We start from the raw sequence: 18,795 nt of genomic DNA on the forward strand, positions 1-18,795 counted from the left end.
ATAAGGTGGCCCACAGCTGTGACTTGAACCACAACCTCCTTCCATCTCTCCATCCTGCCATTTTCCACCCCTGAAGGGAGTGTGCACTCCTCCCCTCCCAGCCTATATGCTTCCTGCAGGGAAAGAGAGAAAGGGGGATGGAGGACAGGGTGTACTTCAAGCCTGTATGCTCTGCCCCCCCCCCCCCCCCCCCCCCCCCCCCCACACACACACACACCACCACAGCCCTCTTGCCGTTTGGATTCAGGCACAGACTGTGGGAGGTTGGCTTTGATCCTGAGATCAGGGGCATTGCAGGGAGGGAGTGTTTTTTTGTTTGTTTGTTTTTCTATTCATGCACAAGTGTTTGAATGAGAGAGTCTGTCATCTGTAAATTAGTTGAGTTTGTGTAAGTGCCTGTATGTGTAGTGTCCATTTGGAATCATCTACCTCTGTATGAATGTGCACACACGTTTATGTGTACATGTACAACGTGTGCGTGGGGGTGCACATGTTTGAGATTCTGGGCGTATGTGTTGTGTCTGTGTTTATGTGGGAGTTGGATTTGTGCTCCTCTCTCCCACTCCTGTCATGTGGAGCGGTGTGCTCACTTCTAATCTGAGCCAGAGATTTTCTGCACTTTTAAGCTTCAGCATAATACGTGGCGGGAGGAGAGAAAGTGAGAGAACCGGCTTTGGAGAGAGGGAGAGAGGGAAACCATCTCCCCACCCTGTTACATGCACCGATCCATCTTCGGGACATGCTATTTTTCTCTCTTTGTAGCGGGGGTTGGACACACTGTATTAGTTTGACAGTGGAGCAGGGAGATTATCAGTGGCCATCTCTCTCTGTTACCACTGTGTGGATCCAAGAGCCTGTCACAATGGGTCTTCCCCCACGTCTAGAAGGTGAATGACCTGAACAGACCTCACCAATGAAACACAGTGGCAACCTGCCCGAGAGCCCGGCAGCCATATTGGATGAGTCAAACAGAATGACTTCTCTCACATTCTAGTCCATGAGACTTTATTATGTAAGCTACACATGAAACAAACAGGGAATGTGTCCTCTCTATGCTATTAGTTTCTATGGTCTCCTTTGCCATACTGCACTTCATAGCTAGCTCTGTAGCGCCCTGCTGTTCCTTTGCAGGTAGAGTTGAAAGGATGTGCTATTTTCCTATGGTCACACACAGAGCTCCAGGGGAATAATGATGGGGAAGGTGATCGAGACCCGTGGCCTTCACCACTCTTCCTCGCCCACTCACTCACTTCTTTCTCTTATTCTCTCTCTTTCTCATTGCACTCTCCTCTCTTTCCTCTGGTTCTCTCTTTTGCATCCCATTTGTTTCTCCCCCGCCACCCACGTTCTCGCTCTCTCTTTCCTCTCCTCTCTCTCTCTGTGCTTTGCCTGTCGTCTGACTTTCATACTCTTTCTTTTTTTTATCGTGCTGTTTACTTCCTCTGCTCATCTTTTGCCGCTCTTCCACTCTCTCTCTCTCGCTCTCTGGGCTCAGTCTCACTGCAGCCACTCAACGTGGCATCTCCCAGGCAACTGTGGGAAACCAGTACTGCCAAGAGGTCGACGATGCGTGGACTCACTCGCTGCAGCACGCAACGAATACAGATACCCACATTAGCCCACAAACGAGCACGTTTTAACACACACACACACACACAGCCACACACTAGCATGCACACAGTCGAACCCGCAAAATACCACACAAGCACACATATTTAAATGTCATCCACACACGGACACCGACAAATATATTACATTCATTGGAAGTGCCTAATTACCATATGTAGTGGATACTTTAGGAAGGGAGTGGATCAGAAGCCTCTATTATAAATCAAGCAATAGAATCACATGCAGAGAATTGGTTCTGTAGTTTTCGCAATATCCAATGTCACACAGTATTTGTCTTTCTTTCCTGTTGAAATATAGTTAGAGTAGCCAGGAAGACGAGCGGTCTGAACAGGTCTTAATCTAGTAGTGATCGAACAGCAACGCCTCCATGCTTTCTACGCTTTATGAATTCAAAGCAGGTATTGCCATTCCACTGTCCCAGCCCTGCTCCAACGTGTGCCAAATTCTGTCACACACACACACACACACACACACACACACACACACACACACACACACACACCCTCCCTCAGAGGTCAGTGGGTTCCGTTTGTGACGGTCTCAGTCTGGGATTGAGCACGGGGGAAGTTTGATTAGCACGGCTAGTGAGTGCTCTCTTAATGATGCACTCTGGGTAATGGAATGTGGGGCACCCCTTTTTGTGCCACAGCTTCTAGTCATTTTCATCAAAACCTTTGTGTTTTGTTGTTGTTGTTACATATCCTGAACACACGTCTGCAGGCCTATATTGTCAACATCCTCACACCCCTAGTGTGCGTGTGGTGTCTTGTTGATGGTCAGTGTGTTAATATCTGTCTGTAAAATACAACACTCTAACTCATATGTCTGACCCTGCGAGGTTAAGTATCCACTAGCCTGCTTCTCCCCATAACACCAGCAGTAAACTAGAGAAAGTATATCCTGTCACCGGGAACAATCCCTCCACACTCCGTCTACTGCTTTTCCAGAATAACAACTTCCCCCTAACCAGAGAGGAAATAGGCCTACACTTTCCAATTTCATCCGTCTCATTTGTTGTCATTTGAAATAATAATAATAATAATAATAATAACACCACCACCGCACGAGTCATTGAAATCTCATCTGATTTAGTGGGATTGGAGCGATTTAACCGCAGTCCAGCCGGTCCGAGACTCCTAGTCAGGGTTTATAAATATGCCTCCCCTCTGGTGTGTAGAGCTATAGACTGCAGACTGAATTGGAGCACAGAGGACCAGGTGGCGGTTTCACTGAGACAGGATTTATCTTAGCCCAGTAGCAGAAGCCCCTGCGCTGCGCCAGGGCCAGGGATTTAACAGCAGACAAAGGTGATGTTAAGGGATTTCAGACACCCATTTTTTTTTTTATCTCTCTCTGACACCATAATCAAATTTGAGCTTTTGGGGCACGACTGGTTGAACAAGTACAGTGGAGATACAGCTGCACCGGCTGTAGAAGCACAGCCATGCATAATTAACATGCTTTTCTCTCTCTCTCTCCCGCTCTCTCTTCCTCTCCTATCTCCGAATATCCCCTCTTCATAATCCCTTTTTCTTACACTCTTTTCCTTCCCATTTTCTTCTCCCTCTCCCTTTCCTCCATTCTCTCTCTCTTTCTCCCTCTGTCTCCCTCCCTCTTTCTCTCTCTCGTTTCCACAGAAACCCTCCTGGATGACTTCATGTTGACACACCCCATCTTCCTGGCCTCAGACAGGTTCCAGCAGGTCCTACTCCAGCAGTATCCTTTACCTTCCCTTTCCTTCCTGGCCTAGCCTGACCTGGGAGCCCCAATGTGTAAACATACACACACCTACACACCCTTCCCAGACATCCCCAGGAAGAATTGGGATGCAGGAAGGCTCGGTCCGAGCACTCCCATCCGCTGTGCAAGGCGAGGGTGGCCCACTTCTGGTTTCCTGTCCGAGTGCTCATTAGCGTCAAGATAATGCTGTTTTGTTCAACGCCGCTACTTCGCTAGGCTAATATAAACAATGGCACTGAACTAGCCTTGACACTGGACATGAATTTGGACATGGACAATGTATTATTATTTTATTTTTGTGCTTATTTTTTGCTTTAGAAAAGGTTCCTCTGTCTTTTTGAAGCAACATATTAAGTAGCCTAGCATATGATGTCCGCTATGTTAAAAGCAAGGGCTGTTTTTTATGGAACATGCACACAGTGTTCAAGTAAAAGCTCTTGCAAATTAGCCGATTAAAAAAAATATATATATATTATAATTAATACTTATATTAATACTTAGAATATTTATATTTTATACAGTATCAAAGCCATATTAGGCTACTCAGTCAGGCCGGCGCTCAATTTGAGTAAGATTATCCAGTGCTGTTGCTCGTAACTTGGCAGGAGCGCCCGACCAAAGGTTTAAGAACCGAAAACTCCTTAGTAACAACAACGCCTCTGGCTCCCGTCTGCACCAAGCCAAGGAACAATGTTTCTGTTTTGGCACCACCACAGGGGGTTCAGTAAAGTTGAGCAACATTCCCTGATGCAGAGCTGGGATTTGGGTCGCAGTAGTAGTGCATTCATTGGCAATGAGCCACACTGCTACTTAACGTCAGCCTCGTGGCTAACTCCCTTTCTCATATTATTACACTACAGTGGACCAAGAGATATGATATGAGGCTTTTGCCTATCTACAATTAACATATTTACAGCAATGATATTATCCTGCCTATCTCTGGCTTTAGAATCTTAATTTTCTTCCATTAGGATCGCTTGCTTTTTTGAAGGCTGTATGTACTGTAAGTAAAGACATTCATTTTTAGTGATGAGACAGTATGCATTCCACTAGATATTATGTGTGCATTTGTGAGTCTGTCGGTGCATGTCTGTGTGTAAGGGATAGTGGTCTATATTTGTGCGTTTGTCAGAGTCTGGACGGATACTACACCCCCTTTTCTCCCAGAACCCCCGTTCAGTGTGTCTGACCTCCATTCCCTCACTGAAGACCCTGACTGTGTGTGTTTTAGAGGCCTGAGCGGCCCTCCAGACGACAATGGGACTCTCGACGGAGACTGCAACACAAAGGCATTCTGGGAAAGACCGTCCGCATGCCTCGCTGCCCTTAATGCAGCCTGTTTGGGCTCTAGTGAGACGCCCCAGTGTGGGGGGTGGGGGTGGGGGGGGGGTTCTTACACATGATCAATGATCCAGCCTGTTCTCCATTGTACCTCTTAACCCTTTCCCCTCTCCTCCTCCCTCCCGCTGTCTTTCTCTCCCACCTATTATTTTTCTCTTCTCCCTCTCTCCATCCACACCTCTCCCTCAGTCTCGCTGGCCCTAATCAGATCTTCTGTTGTGGAAACACGTTTGGCTTCCTTCTGGAAATGAAAACAAATGCTACCTCCCATTCCATTAGGAACACTAAGAATTCCTCCCTTTACATCATTCTCCCTGAGTAACTCATCCCAGACACACACACACACACACACACTACACTTGTAGTGGCTGAACGATCAAAGCCCAGAACCCCGGCTATGTTGAAGAGCTTTGGAGGGACTCCAAGCCTCTGTGGAAGCTGGGGCCAAACTCTCACACCAGCAATAGAACTCAACCCAATAGAACAAAACCGAGAGAATAAGATACTGCAGTGCAATATAAACCCAGCAGCTGGCCTTAGGGTTAGGTTGCGGTTTCTGGAGCTGGGAGAAGCAGGTGAACAGGGGATCATAGCTATAGGCTGACTAGATCTGGAATGTCATCCAAGGCATTGATAAATACTGTTCAGTGTGAGCGTTTGTAGGTCACAGGCCTGTGGTGGATTTGGATTGGGGTCTGAAATAAAGGAGGGTGACTCCTCTTTGGTGGCGAGTCCAACATAGACGCATGATGGTATACCTCAAGTCACCGGATGAAAAATATCCCAATATCACACAAATTCTGGTGCTGCACCGTGCAGAGCTCTTCAAAACTCTTTACTGCACTATTTTCTAAGATGCTCTCCTCTCCTCCTGCTGTGGCTGGGAGCTGGATGGAAATGGAGTGTGTGTGTGTGTGCGCGCGTGCAATGGATGGGTGTGTCTGAGCCTTCACCACACAGCTCTCTGCTCTCCTCTGGCTAAACTGTAATTACGAGTTGCTTGTTTGACTCTGAACACCGCAGTGAAATACTTTGTTTTTCCATCTGCGTGTCTGGTGACCATGGTTCTACAGCTGTGTGTTTCAGTGAGTTTATTAGAGTTTCTACAGGGTGTTTTTGAGTGCCTGCATGTGCTTGTGTGAGTGGTAATTTAATGTGTGCCTTCTGTCAGTGTGGTGTGTGCGTGAAGGTACTCGTAACCGACGTTGTGCAACTATGATAGAATTACAAAGTGTGTGTGTATCCTTTGCTAGTGTGGCATATAAATCATTTTGGTGTGGATAGTAAACAAATACTAGAAAATAGCTTTCTCCAAATGATTTCATATCTTCCCCAACTTCAATATTAATCTCCTCATGACAGCCATCAGTAGATATTCTCTCGGTCTCTGTGGTGTTTTTCCCCCTTGACTCTGGGTTCAGATTCGGTGTGGAGGGGAAGGCAGGGGAGGGCTGGCCCAGCTGGGACGGGGCAGAGAGGAAGCGGGCTGTGCTGAGTGTTGCTTTCCGCTACCTGGACACATACAGAGAACTGCTGCAGGAAGAGGGCGAGAGGTCCAACAGCTTCCCCAAGGTACTGGTCCAGCACACATTCATGGAACACACATACACACGCGCACGCACATGTACATACGCGTGCGCACATACACACACACACACACACAGACAAACGCACATGCACATACGCGTACGCACATACACACAGATACACCACGCATGCACACACAAACAGACATCCAGCAGGACGATGGCGTGAGATCTAACAACTCGTTAGTGTTAAACACGCACTTTACAAGCACACACACACACCTGCTCTTCCATCCAAGCAGCCTGGCATCAAGGCCGTGTGCTGTGGCGTTCTCTCTGGGTGGGAGCTGTGTGTGGAGTGTTGATTCTGGCAGCAGCCTGTTAGGGCCGCCCAGGTTGTCATGGTGACGGAAATGACTCAGCTGAACACACCTTGGGAAATGAGGCTTTTGGCCTCTTCGATCTTTCCTTCTATATTCACATTAAAAACACATCTGTCGGTTTCCTTCATGGCCTCTAACACTGCTCCGTTCTGTCGCCACTGTCGTCTACCTATCGCTCTGTAGTGTTCTGTCTCGCTTTCTTTCTCTCTCGCTCCTTTCTCTCAGAATACTGTAGATGCAGTCTGTCTAGCAGCACATCTTGTGACAAACTGCAACTGCCCACACAGTGCTGGTAGACACACAGACAGAGGCACAAAGTGCACTCGCTCTCTGAAAGTCATGTCTCTCCTCTGCCTCAGGAGCTATATCTGTGTGCAGTCCAACAACTCAGTCAGTTCCCTGAGCTCGTGGAAGACGTGCTGAAGCTTCAGCGCTGGACCGAGATCCTCCAATGCCCGTAAGTCACACATCCACCCCAGCCAGATACGCACACACTTACACACACACACACCGAGCCCGCAGCCTCGTCTTTTAGTACCAGTCTGCTAGCGTTTCTGGTATTCTGGGGCTGTTGAAATGCATTGCAGTGGGATGTTGCTGTGTCGCACCTCTTGGTTTAGTCAAAGCCTTTATTGCACAATCACTGTTAATTAGTGTAATAGTTTGTTTTTAATGGCCTTGGTTTCTCCTATAGCCTCCTAGCTCACACTGGCTTTTCTTGCACTGCAACTATTGTGGTGCCTTCCCCTATAAATAGGGCTAGGAGTTTACCTTGACCTTGTAAGGAAGAACTCTGGCCCCTATTAATTACAATCTACTTGCTTACAGGCGATGGTACATACAGACCATTTGGATCCATCCCACTGTAGCACACAAGCCATCACAGCCAAATACAAACTAGCTGGCTTTCAAAGGATGCATAGACTGACAGACCGTCTACTGTGTTTTCCTAAGCAGCTCCGAGGAGGACAAGGAGATTCGGAAGAAGCAGGTGCGTCCTCTTTTCCGCCACTTCCGCCGCATCGACGCCTGTCTGCAGCCCAGAGAGGCCTTCCGGGGATCAGACGAGAGTGAGTGAGACAGGATGTGATGCAAAACGCATCATACTGTGACACTTTCTGTATTTTGAAAGTTCTATATCTTAAATGTAATTTCTCACATGCAAAAGAAATTGGGACCGTATCAACAGTGGACCAAAACATTGTTTATTGAGTGGTATTTTCCTTTAAGGTCTTAATATACAGGCAAACAGATATGAGGATATGGGACAAATGTTGTACACACTAGAGCCATGTGGGTGAAGTTTAAAAGGGTGTGTGTGTGTGTGCGCACAGTCTTTTGCAGGGTGTACACGCCGGACCACTCGTACGTGACGATCCGCAGCCGTCTGTCGTGCCGCGTGGGGGAGATCCTGGCGCTGGTCAGGGAGAAGCTGCAGTACAGCGAAGACCAGCCAACCCAACCTGGCAACCTGCTGCTGGTGGCTGTCACCTCCGCTGGGGGTAGGACCACACACACACACACACACTGGCCCACACACACACAGATACTGTATACATTAAACCTACGATTACTTCTCGCCATGCCTACTTTTTGATTTGCGTTGTACAGGGAAAAAAAACAATTCAACGGCCAAAACACCCAATCAGACACTGCAAGCTTTGACATGATTGTTTGAACAGTGACGCTTACATCCACAAATGAGGTTTAGATTTAAATCCACAAATGACTACCCACCACTGCTTGGAGCTAAGCTGCCAAAAGTGATTTGACTCTATGGAGATGAAAACAGTTTGTTGATGTTCTGGCAATGTCTCTGTGTGCTTTTTGTTATGTGTTCGCTGGAATCTCTACTAATCCATTGCGTGTGTGCTGATGTGTGAGCTCATCTGTGTTGTTGTTGTTCTCAGAGAAGGCCGCTTTCCGGCCTAGCGACGAGGCCGTCTTCACCACCCTGGGAGTCAACACTCACCTGTTTGCCTGCGAGCCCTCCGAGCTGGAGAGCCTGGTGAGTCCTAGAGCACGAGTTATCACTTAACAATGGAGAGGAATGAAAAGCCCTGGCTGGTGGCCATTTTGGATATAGCACTAAACATTGTTTACATTTGATTCATTTATAGTTCTCAGAAAGTTACCAATATAAAAAAATATGCCAAGGAGATGAAACAAGGGTGTTTTAGTCCAAAGCTTCTCTGGTAAAGACGCCTCAATTTTTGTTGTTGTTTCTCTTTAGCTTCCCTTACCTGAGGAGATCCACTGGTCGCCCGGCGACAGTAAACTACATGACATGAGTGCTGAGGAGGTAGCCACTCAGCTGGTGGTGTTTGACTGGGAGCTCTTCAGCTGCGTGCATGAGGTCCGTGATTGGTGGAGCTGATAGTACTGGGCAGAACCTCTGCTAAATAATTGCAACAAAAAGTTAGCAGCGACGAGAACTTTTTATGCTGTGTGGTGGTCTACCTACATTTTTGATGCTCTAGACTTATTGTACGTTTCTACATTATGTCCAGGTGGAGTTTGTGTGCTACGTGTTCCACGGCGAGCAGGCTCGCTGGCGCCCCCTCAACCTTGAGCTGGTACTGCAGCGATGCAGCGAGGTGCAGCATTGGGTCGCCACCGAGATCCTGCAGTGCCAGTCGCTGCCCAAGAGGGTGCAGCTCCTCCGCAAGTTCATCAAGATCGCAGCTCTGTGAGTTCCGGGTGTCTGTCTGTCCTATTGAATTATGTGCCAATTTGATGATATATGTTTTAATAGTGTGTATGGCCACGATTATAGTTTAGATTAGTGCCAAGTAGTGTTATTTGGTCATTCCTAACCGTGTGTTTTATGGTGTTAGTTTATGGTGAAGTGTGTGTTATTGTCTAGTCATATCTAACGTGTGTGTGTGTATGTACTCCAGGTGTAAGCAGCAGCAGGACCTGCTGTCCTTCCTAGCTGTGGTCCTGGGGCTGGACAACCCTGCAGTCAGCCGCCTTCGCCTCACCTGGGAGGTAAAACCCCCACACACACACCAGTGGAGGCTGCTGAGGGGAGGACGGCTCATAATAATGGCTGGAACAGAGTGAATGGAATGGAATGGCATCAACCACATGGAAACCATGTGTTTGATGTATTTGATACCATTCCACTGATTCTGCTCCTGCAATTACCACAAGCCCGTTCTCCCCAGTTACGGTGCCACCAACTTCCTGTGATACACACAGTCAACATACACGTCAGCAAACACACTGGCATAGGGATTTGTTTATAACTCTGGGGACTATTTGTCTGTGGTTTGTGGCAGGGCCTCCCTGGGAAGTTCAGGAAGCAGTTCCAGCAGTTTGAGAGCATTGCGGTGAGTGGCTGTTCGGGGTCTCCAAGGGGACAGTTAAGGGAGTCCTTATAATATGGGCTTACTGTGTATCAGGGTTGGGCTAAGTTCCATTTCAGTCAGTCATAAGAGGTCTTCTGACCTCAAAGTAAATGACCCCAATCTGTGTGTGGCTATGGGTTCATTTATAAGGCACATTTAGTGAAGGGTGAGTGAGTGAACGCGTTGTTGTTTTTCAGGATCCATCCAGGAACCACAAGTCATACAGAGACCTGATGGGCAGCCTCAGACCCCCCCCTCATCCCCTTCACACCACTGCTGCTCAAAGGTGACACACACACACCAGTGGAGGCTGCTAAGGGGAGGATGGCTCATAATAATGTCTGTTAAAATGGAATGGCGTCAACCACATGGAAACCGTGTTTAATGGATTTGATACCATTCCACCAATTCCGTTCCAGCCAGTACCACGAGCCCGTCCTTCCCAATTAAGGTGCCACCAACCTCCTGTGACACGCATTATACACACATCAAGTAAATACACACAAACACTGTAGTTTTCTCTCTCCGCTACCACAAATGCATATGTTCATCGGCAAAAAGTGAAATCTTTACTAATACAAAACACACACTGAAACACACACCCCATCCACACAGGCTGCCATTGGCTCAAACCACAGACTAAATAACTGACGTCGGGCTGCTACTCAAGGCCTCTCTCTGGCCATGGACACGCATACAAAAACACAGCTGAGGAAACACTACACTGTGTTTGTGTGTGGTGCTGAAAACAGGGGCACAAACATCTACACCCCACCCCAAACACAGCACCCCCCCCCCCCCCCCCCCCCCAGATGTTGTCCAGATGTGAGCTCATAATATCTCTGAGACACACACACACACACACACACACACACGATGCTGTGTAGTGTGATTAGAAGGCAGCCGTTGAGCCCCGCCTTGCTAATTAACACCCATAGTTAATCTCTCCCTCAACCCTAGCCTGGGTACCAGTCTCTTTTAGCTAACATTCCACTCCTTTGCTACTCCTTGTCATTTGGAATGGCAGTGGAATGTTAGCCGAAGAGAATGGTACTCAGGCTACCTCAACCCTGCACAAACACAAAGCTCAGCATGCTGTCTCCCTGCTGGGCAACACAAGTATGCGACGATCATACTTGTTTCATGTTAGATGCAGCCGATGCTGGAGTCTACATGTAAACATACTTCTACATCCTCTTGAGGAATGAATAAAGACTGCGGTACATTCAGTCGTACACTTACATACACAGACATATAAAGACATCCAGCATATTCACACATACACACATGAGCACATACTTGAGGCACACATCGGCATTGAGGCACTTCATAACCTACCGCTCCGACTTAACAGAAGTCCCTCATTATCGAAGAAAGGCACGTTTTCTCGCTTTCGTTTCCTTTCTCTCCCGCTCTCACACCCTCTTAACTCAACATGGGACCCTGTCTATAAACATAACCATGTGACATTCATCTCTCTACTTTGAGAACACACACCTCCACAGGTGATCAGCTCCATAATGAGCTCCACCCCCCCTCCACCCTGACCTCCCTCCCCATCCACCCTGACCTCCCTCCCCCATCCACCCTGACCTCCCTCCCCCATCCACCCTGACCTCCCTCCCCCATCCACCCTGACCTCCCTCCCTCCCCCATCCACCCTGACCCCCATCCACCCTGACCCCCCTCCCCCATCCACCCTGATCTCCCTCCCCCTCCACCCTGATCTCCATCCACCCTGATCTCCCTCCTCTATCCACCCTGATCTCCCTCCTCCATCCACCCTGATCTCCCTCCTCCATCAACCCTGACCTCCCCCCCCCCCCCCTCCACCCTGACCCTACCTCCCCCTCCACCCTGACCTCCCTCCTCCATTGCCACGTGCCCCGCTTTGAGTGTCAACTCTTTTCTCTCTCTCTCTCCATTCCTCACTCTTTCAAATCTAATCATTTCAAGGGAGTTCTCATATTTCTTTTTAGATCAACAAATAATTGGATCTGTTCAGAAATTGGTGCGTACACTTTTTATGTTTGGGTGGTCCCGGGAATCGAACCCTCGACCAACTGAGCTACAAAGGACCATAAACTTAAACAAGACAAATGTTCAACACGATGCACATACTGTAAAAACCAACTCCTATGGCTACCAGTTCGACTGCTTTCACAGCTAGATGCTTCCACTTTTTCATAATATGACCATAGAGATTGATAGAGGACTCATCTTTGTATCTGGCCCATTATGGCGTCTGTGAGCGCACGGGCAGCGCCATTGAGGCAGTCTCCATTTTGTTGTCGTCAATTTTTTTTGTACTGTTTTCATGAGTTGGTAAACAAACTGAAAGGGTCTATACTCTGGAATGTGTTGTTTGAACAGGTATAAAACCAAGGTTGGCTTTTTATTGCCACCTGCAGTTATGGAATGTTTGCGCACAAGTATAATTAATTGGCTGATCCATCCTGATGACCTGGTGAGAATTATGGGTTCCTCCCTTAAAGGGATAGTTCACCCAAATGAAGAAATAACACATTGGTTTCCTTACCCTGTAAGCAGTCTATGGACAAGGTACAGCAATCCATTAACTATCCCTCTAAACCATAGCAAGTTCCACCCAGTTGACTACAAAAGGGTGAAAGTCCCCAATGGCCCTGCCCATGCTAAAACAGGCTTTTGGGCACTAGAGTACTCCATCATTCTTTATGGATAGGACATATAACTGCTGGATAGCAGCTTAGCATACTAGATAAGCATTGCTATTTGTATTGCTCAATATTTCTCAATTGTGCAACATATAGGATTTTAAAAAAATCTGCATCAGAAAATGTCCATAACATGTCTGCAGCAATAGTGGAATGATTTGTGTTTCACAGTAACTTACCCACCAGTGTTGGGATTTTCTGTGATATTCATCTATTGATTTCTCCTGCAGGAGCTGCGTCTGTTGTCAAAATGGGAAAGGTTATTTTGGATGTGTTTTATCTAGTGGAAACCAGGTCAAGTGGCCATGTAGAAATTGCTCCGTCATGTCCTGGTTAATAATATTCTACACTGTTCGCTCAATTTCAGTTTGAGAAAACAAGCACGGAATGCTGTAGGGAATCATTGTATCTAAATCGCTGTGAAAAATATTTTCAATAATAAAAAAACTGTTTTTACAGCTGCTTGAACCTGGTGGACCAAAACCAAAGTAAATGACTTTGGGAAGAGGGGGAGATTGGTTTTGAATGCAGCCTATTGCTGTTGCAATTCACCTAGCTTCCACATAGGGGAGACATTCTGCGGAATTCTAGGTGTACCACCTTTTAAATGTTTGTACAACCTCTCATCCGTCTCCGTGTCGGTTTGGAAGAGAAGGTGTGTGTGTGTGTGTGTATGTGTTCGGGAAGAGAAGATGTGCTTGCTGTCCAGTGTGCAGCTCATAAAGCTCCGCTCATAGCATCTTTAGTCCAGGGGTGAAAAAGTCACATTAGCGTATCGCCTCACCTCCTCCCTCCCTCCTCCACACACCCTCCCTCCCCATGTCTAGCGCCATCAGCAGCATTCAGAACATTCCTCCTGACTCGATTAAACATGCCGCCCTCCCCTTAACCCAGCACCCGCAAATTCCAGTTCCTATTGAGGGATCACAGATGAACTCTTTGGCTCATCTCTCTCGGTCCTACCTCTCCTCCGTCTGTGGGCTAAAGCACCGGTAGACGAGGGCAGCCGCTGGGGCGAGTGTCGACAAGCCATTACTTAATTGTTCCCTGCCATTCACTGTGTGTTTACCTTTCTCTCTCTCTCTCTCGCTCTCGTTCTCTCTTATTTTTTTATCTCTCAGATCTGACCTTCCTCCACGAGAGTTGCAAGTCGTTTCACGGGGAGCTTGTCAATTTTGAGAAGATGGTGAGTATACGTTCAGCCCCTGACAGAATAGCCAAAGAAATACATGCATTTTCTTATTGGCACAATCAGCGTGATTCCCCTGACTACTGTCTTACTACACGCGTCTCCTCTCCCTTCCAGCATAAAGTTGCAGAGATGGTGAGGAGCATCAGACGATATAGGAGCTCTCAACTGGGTAAGCATTAATGGCCACACCTCCCTCCACAGGCACACCTGTCTGTTAAGAATAGTCTCGAAGGCGCCGAGCTCCACCCTGCCATCTGTTTAGAACAGCACAGCCCTCGGGGCTGTTCAATCACACAACCGCCATTCACTACCACCACACACACACACACACACAGGCATTCTCGACACATAATGATATTACTGTCTGACAAACCACCTTGCGTGCTAACCACGCCATTATGTCGAGGTAAACACTTTAACATGATCATTCATTACATAGCCTAGTGTGCATAAACACCCAATAACATTATCACCGCACAGAGTACAACTCAAAACACTGTGATATGGTTATCACACAACCTAGCATGTTAAATGTTCAATGTCATTATTATCACGTAGCATGACACGCTAAACCCTCGATAATGTTGGTATCGCATAGTCTATCTAGCATTACTTAACATAACTCACAGACTGGTCCACTATTTTTAGAGCCAGCATCCCCAAGAGTCAGTGTAATTAATTTGTATCGTGCTAGTGCACCACTCAGAAACATTTAGCAATCTGTGCCTTACGCTCATTAGTTTGAGTAAAGCGCGGCACTGTTAGACACACTAAGATCATTGATGTTTCGCACAAATCCAGCTAACGCTGTTATACAATCGACACACACAAGAGATTGCTTGACATAATATAAGACCCTACGCAATGTAACCCAGTAGAACATTGGCCATCTCCACCCTCTTATTTCTGTATGTTTATTGAAATGGGGCATAAAGAGAGGTTTGACAGCACATGAACAACATGGCCTATCTACATACACGACAACATATAGAGGTTTATACCTTCTGAATATTCTTCATTTGTACAAGCATATTATATGTAGAAAGATGCTAATCTAGATATAAAAAAAAAAAATCGGAATGTTCCTCATGATAACACTACTGACACAGTGCGCTGGCTAATGACAAACACCACACAATGTTAAACACCACTAAAATAATTTACAGTACTGTACCTTATGTTATTTTTACTGCTATATTGATTAAAGCATTGTTGGGTTTGGAGCTTGCAAGACAGGCATTTCACTGTACTAGTGTACGTGACATTTAACTTGACACATGAGACCAGAGCCTAAGCCAGGGCTGGGTTAATGTTGTTGTTGTATTTTTACTTTAGATCTAGTTACAACTTCTGTCTATTGGAGAACACGTTCAATCACCTGGTTTCTAAGGTTTAAGCTCCTTTGTGATGTAAAGAACACAAACGAGACTTGACGTAACTGTGGTGTGTAGGACCCTGAAGTTGAATAGCTTCGACCCGAAAGCAGCAAAATAGGGTTTATTAGCCCTCACTCTGGGCTTCTCAAAATGAAATATTCCATAGCCTTCATTCAGGATAGTCAGACCAGTTACAGGAAGTGCTGAAACCCTTTTTTAGGGCTGTGTTATATTGCACACAGTGCTATAATGAATCTGTGCTTAGATGCGTAAATCCTAGAGGGCTTAGTTACAGCGGTACAGATTACCGCTGTACCCTAATGGACTGTATGGAGTGCTTCGTTGGGTGACCCAGGGGTCGCTCTTTTGAATTACCCCGTCATTTCTATCCCTCTCTTTCTCCCCATCTTTATTTTTTCTCTCTCTCTCTCTCTCTCTCTCTCTCCCTCTGTCCGTCATCTGATTCCATTAAGCATAGGTTACTTCTGCTTAGCGAGCTAGAGCACACAGGGAGATGTTTAACCGTGTGTTCTCTGACAGCTATAGGCTACATTCAGTAGAGACCAGGGCAATACAATGACAGTAGAGGTTAGACCAGGGTAAGATAATGACAGTAGATGGTAGACCAGGGTAATATAATGACAGTAAATACCAGGGTAATACAATGACAGTAGAGGTCAAAATGTCCCTTTGGGCTCTGGAGTTAATGACCATCTAATCCTATAGATTGCTGCTGCTGTTGTGATGGTGGCACAGAGGAGGATAACGGCGTATCCAAGGAGGATTTTCTGCGCCCAGAATGGGAAAGGACAATCTGTGGCCATTGTTAGCCTGCCTGACAAAAAGTGTTTTGCTGTTGGTTAGAACTGAATCAAACCAGTTTCTTTGCCTGCTGTGTTGTGTGGGCTCGCCGTGAGCAGATGCTGCTGCGATCCTCTTGTTAGGTCAAGTGGAAATAGTAGGGTTGTCTTTCGCCATCTGGTGGTGAGATTAGGACATTGCACGCCACAGCAGCTTCTCTGGGGGTTAAACACTACAATCTAGCGCAGGGATCATCAACTAGATTCAGCCTTGGGCCTCATTTATTTTTATTGAGCAAGTGGTCGGGGGATTGAATATAATTACAAATAATATGTAGACTGCAAATTGACCTCAAGAATCCCAAACATATATGTTTGACTAAAATCTTACCTTGATTTGAATACAATCACGTGCCTCTGTTATGAGTGGGAATACTTGGGAAAGGGTTGCTTAATTTAAAATAACTTGGAGATGATTTCCTAGTGTTTTTAGACTTGTTATGTATGCATGTGTGTGTGTGTGTGTGTGTGTGTGTGTGTCTAAAAACACCAGGAAATCAGCTCCAACCTTTATATTGGTGCTAAGAAATTGGGTGTGCAAATAAAAACCACCTGCATGCCAAATTTGACCCGGGGGACCCTGATCTAGGGGGTGAGTATGATTACTGCATACATTGTTTTGTTGGGGGTAACTAATGAACTGACCTCTTTCTCTTTCGTAGCTCTGGATGCAGAGCCTTCCCCCTCTCACCTCCAGACCAAGGCCTACGTTCGCCAGCTGCAGGTCATCGACAATCAGAACCTGCTCTTTGAAATGTCCTGCAAGCTAGAGCCCAAAGACATGTGAGAGAAAGTGCGAATGAGTGGGAGAGGGACGAGAAAGGGGGAGATCGCCCCCATACCCACCTACCCCCTTTCTCCATTGCAACTCTGCCCTCAATGGTCTCAACCCTGATTGGCTGAATCAGCTAGCCATTTTTGCTATGCTGGGTGTTTTCCTGGCTTTCTCCAGCCTCCTTCCTGGTCTGCTTGTCACGAGCCACTGCTGATTTTGTGTATAATACTCAGACTGCTGGAAACGGCTGAGAAAAATGACTGGAACTCTTTTCTTTGAAGCCTTGTGCGTGTGACTTTGTGAGCATGTTGTGTGAGGAGGGCACAAGGTTTCAGGACTGACTCGACTTGCAGATTGGACAGCCATTTTGTACAGAAAATGAGGATGAATGAATAGTACATTTTGTTTGATTTGTTTTTGTTTCCCCAACACCAAGTCATGCTTCTGCTTTCACGTCCAAGTGAAGCCTGTCCAGTTTGCACTGCCACCAAACCCCCTTCCCCAACTGGACCGTTCTGAACTTAACCAAACCAGGATGGTTAGCCCAAATGGGGAAAGGCTGGCTTTGTTTAACTAGACCTGTTGAACTGAAGTCTTTGACATTTGACCCCCAGACAGACTGTATTCCTGCTGTTGTCCCACCTTTTCTCTTTGAAGTACTCAGACGTGAGACAATCTAACCCCGTGACCTCTATCCTAACTCCCTCCCCTCCAGCCAATATGGGCACTTACCACCGACAGCTCAGCGGCAGCCCTCAACGAGTCAGCGACAGTTGGATAATAGAAAATATACTCCTATGCTAGTTCATACTAGTACTTCTGGGCTAAAATAAACCCAGAGTTTATACCTCTGAACAAAAGCTTCCACCGTGTCACAAGAAGACGTGGTATTTCGGGTGATGGTGGAATGAAAAGTCTCTGAACCCCATGATGTGCTGCAGGCTTATTGGTTCCCCACGTCAAAGATCTCTCTCATTGGTTGAGTCAGTTGTTGATTGACAGCTCTTGATAATTCCACCCTTTTGGGGGGTTCAGACTGAGGCCGCAGGTTCACCATCACAAGACAAACCCTTCTTTATGTACAGATGATGGGAGGCCAACAAAATTTGTAACAACAAAGCACTTTTGCCTGACCTCAGGGCACATTTTCAGCATGAGAATTGTTTGTGATTGTATAAAATGTTCAGTATAGTTCAGTTCAATATAATTTTTATCGCAATTTAACAAAGCCATTGTCGCAGAACTCTCAACAAAAGAACCAAGTCCCGTTTTATTCTATAGGCATGGTACCATCATCATGGCCACTTGTACTGCACCATAGTTTCTAATATGCTGATTGATGAATTTTCTCATAGAAAGTATATGGAGTTGAACAACTGGACCCAGTGACGTTGACACCACTTGTTTGCCTGCAACTCTCTCAGGATCCCTGGGTCGCGACCTTCGCGGAGGGCTGCCTGGCAATGCCTGTACGATAAAGCTGTAATGTAAATATTCTATGTGTAAATAGCTAAATAATATGGAGACTCTATTTTGTGTAAAATGCAAGGAGATTATTTAATTTGTTTTGTAAATCTGAGAACGGGTGTAAATGGAGACAGAAATGGAGTCTGCTACTGTAGTTGAGATGAATTATACAGCATATTTCTTCTGTTTTTTGTTTAGTTTTTCTTAAGTGACTGGGAGGCCTGGGGTGGGGAGGCCTGGGGTGGGGTGGGGTGGGATGGGGAGGCCTGGGGTGGGGTGGGGTGGGGAGGCCTGGGGTGGGGTGGGGTGGGATGGGGAGGCCTGGGGTGGGGTGGGGTGGGGAGGCCTGGGGTGGGGAGGCCTGGGGTGGGGTGGGGTGGGATGGGGAGGCCTGGGGTGGGGTGGGGAGGCCTGGGGTGGGGTGGGGTGGGGTTTTGTTTTTGTACAGAAGTCAGTG

General features: G+C 46.8%; 1 protein-coding gene across 1 annotated transcript in view; it reads left to right on the plus strand.

The window, feature by feature from the left end:
- Positions 1-17,241, plus strand: part of LOC109893259 (rap guanine nucleotide exchange factor-like 1) — a 35,116-nt gene extending 17,875 nt beyond the window's left edge. Inside the window, 15 exon segments of the mRNA XM_020486392.2 lie at positions 3,267-3,345; positions 6,132-6,282; positions 6,979-7,076; positions 7,577-7,689; positions 7,954-8,121; positions 8,530-8,627; positions 8,853-8,975; positions 9,130-9,308; positions 9,520-9,610; positions 9,904-9,954; positions 10,170-10,220; positions 10,222-10,258; positions 13,790-13,854; positions 13,975-14,029; positions 16,759-17,241. Of these exon segments, the coding sequence (XP_020341981.1) occupies positions 3,267-3,345; positions 6,132-6,282; positions 6,979-7,076; positions 7,577-7,689; positions 7,954-8,121; positions 8,530-8,627; positions 8,853-8,975; positions 9,130-9,308; positions 9,520-9,610; positions 9,904-9,954; positions 10,170-10,220; positions 10,222-10,258; positions 13,790-13,854; positions 13,975-14,029; positions 16,759-16,883 (1,484 nt within the window). The 3' untranslated portion in view covers positions 16,884-17,241.
- The last annotated feature ends 1,554 nt before the right edge of the window (positions 17,242-18,795 follow it).

The sequence above is a fragment of the Oncorhynchus kisutch genome, linkage group LG6 (assembly GCF_002021735.2).
Source record: "Oncorhynchus kisutch isolate 150728-3 linkage group LG6, Okis_V2, whole genome shotgun sequence".
In the NCBI taxonomy this organism is placed as follows: Eukaryota; Metazoa; Chordata; class Actinopteri; order Salmoniformes; family Salmonidae; genus Oncorhynchus; species Oncorhynchus kisutch.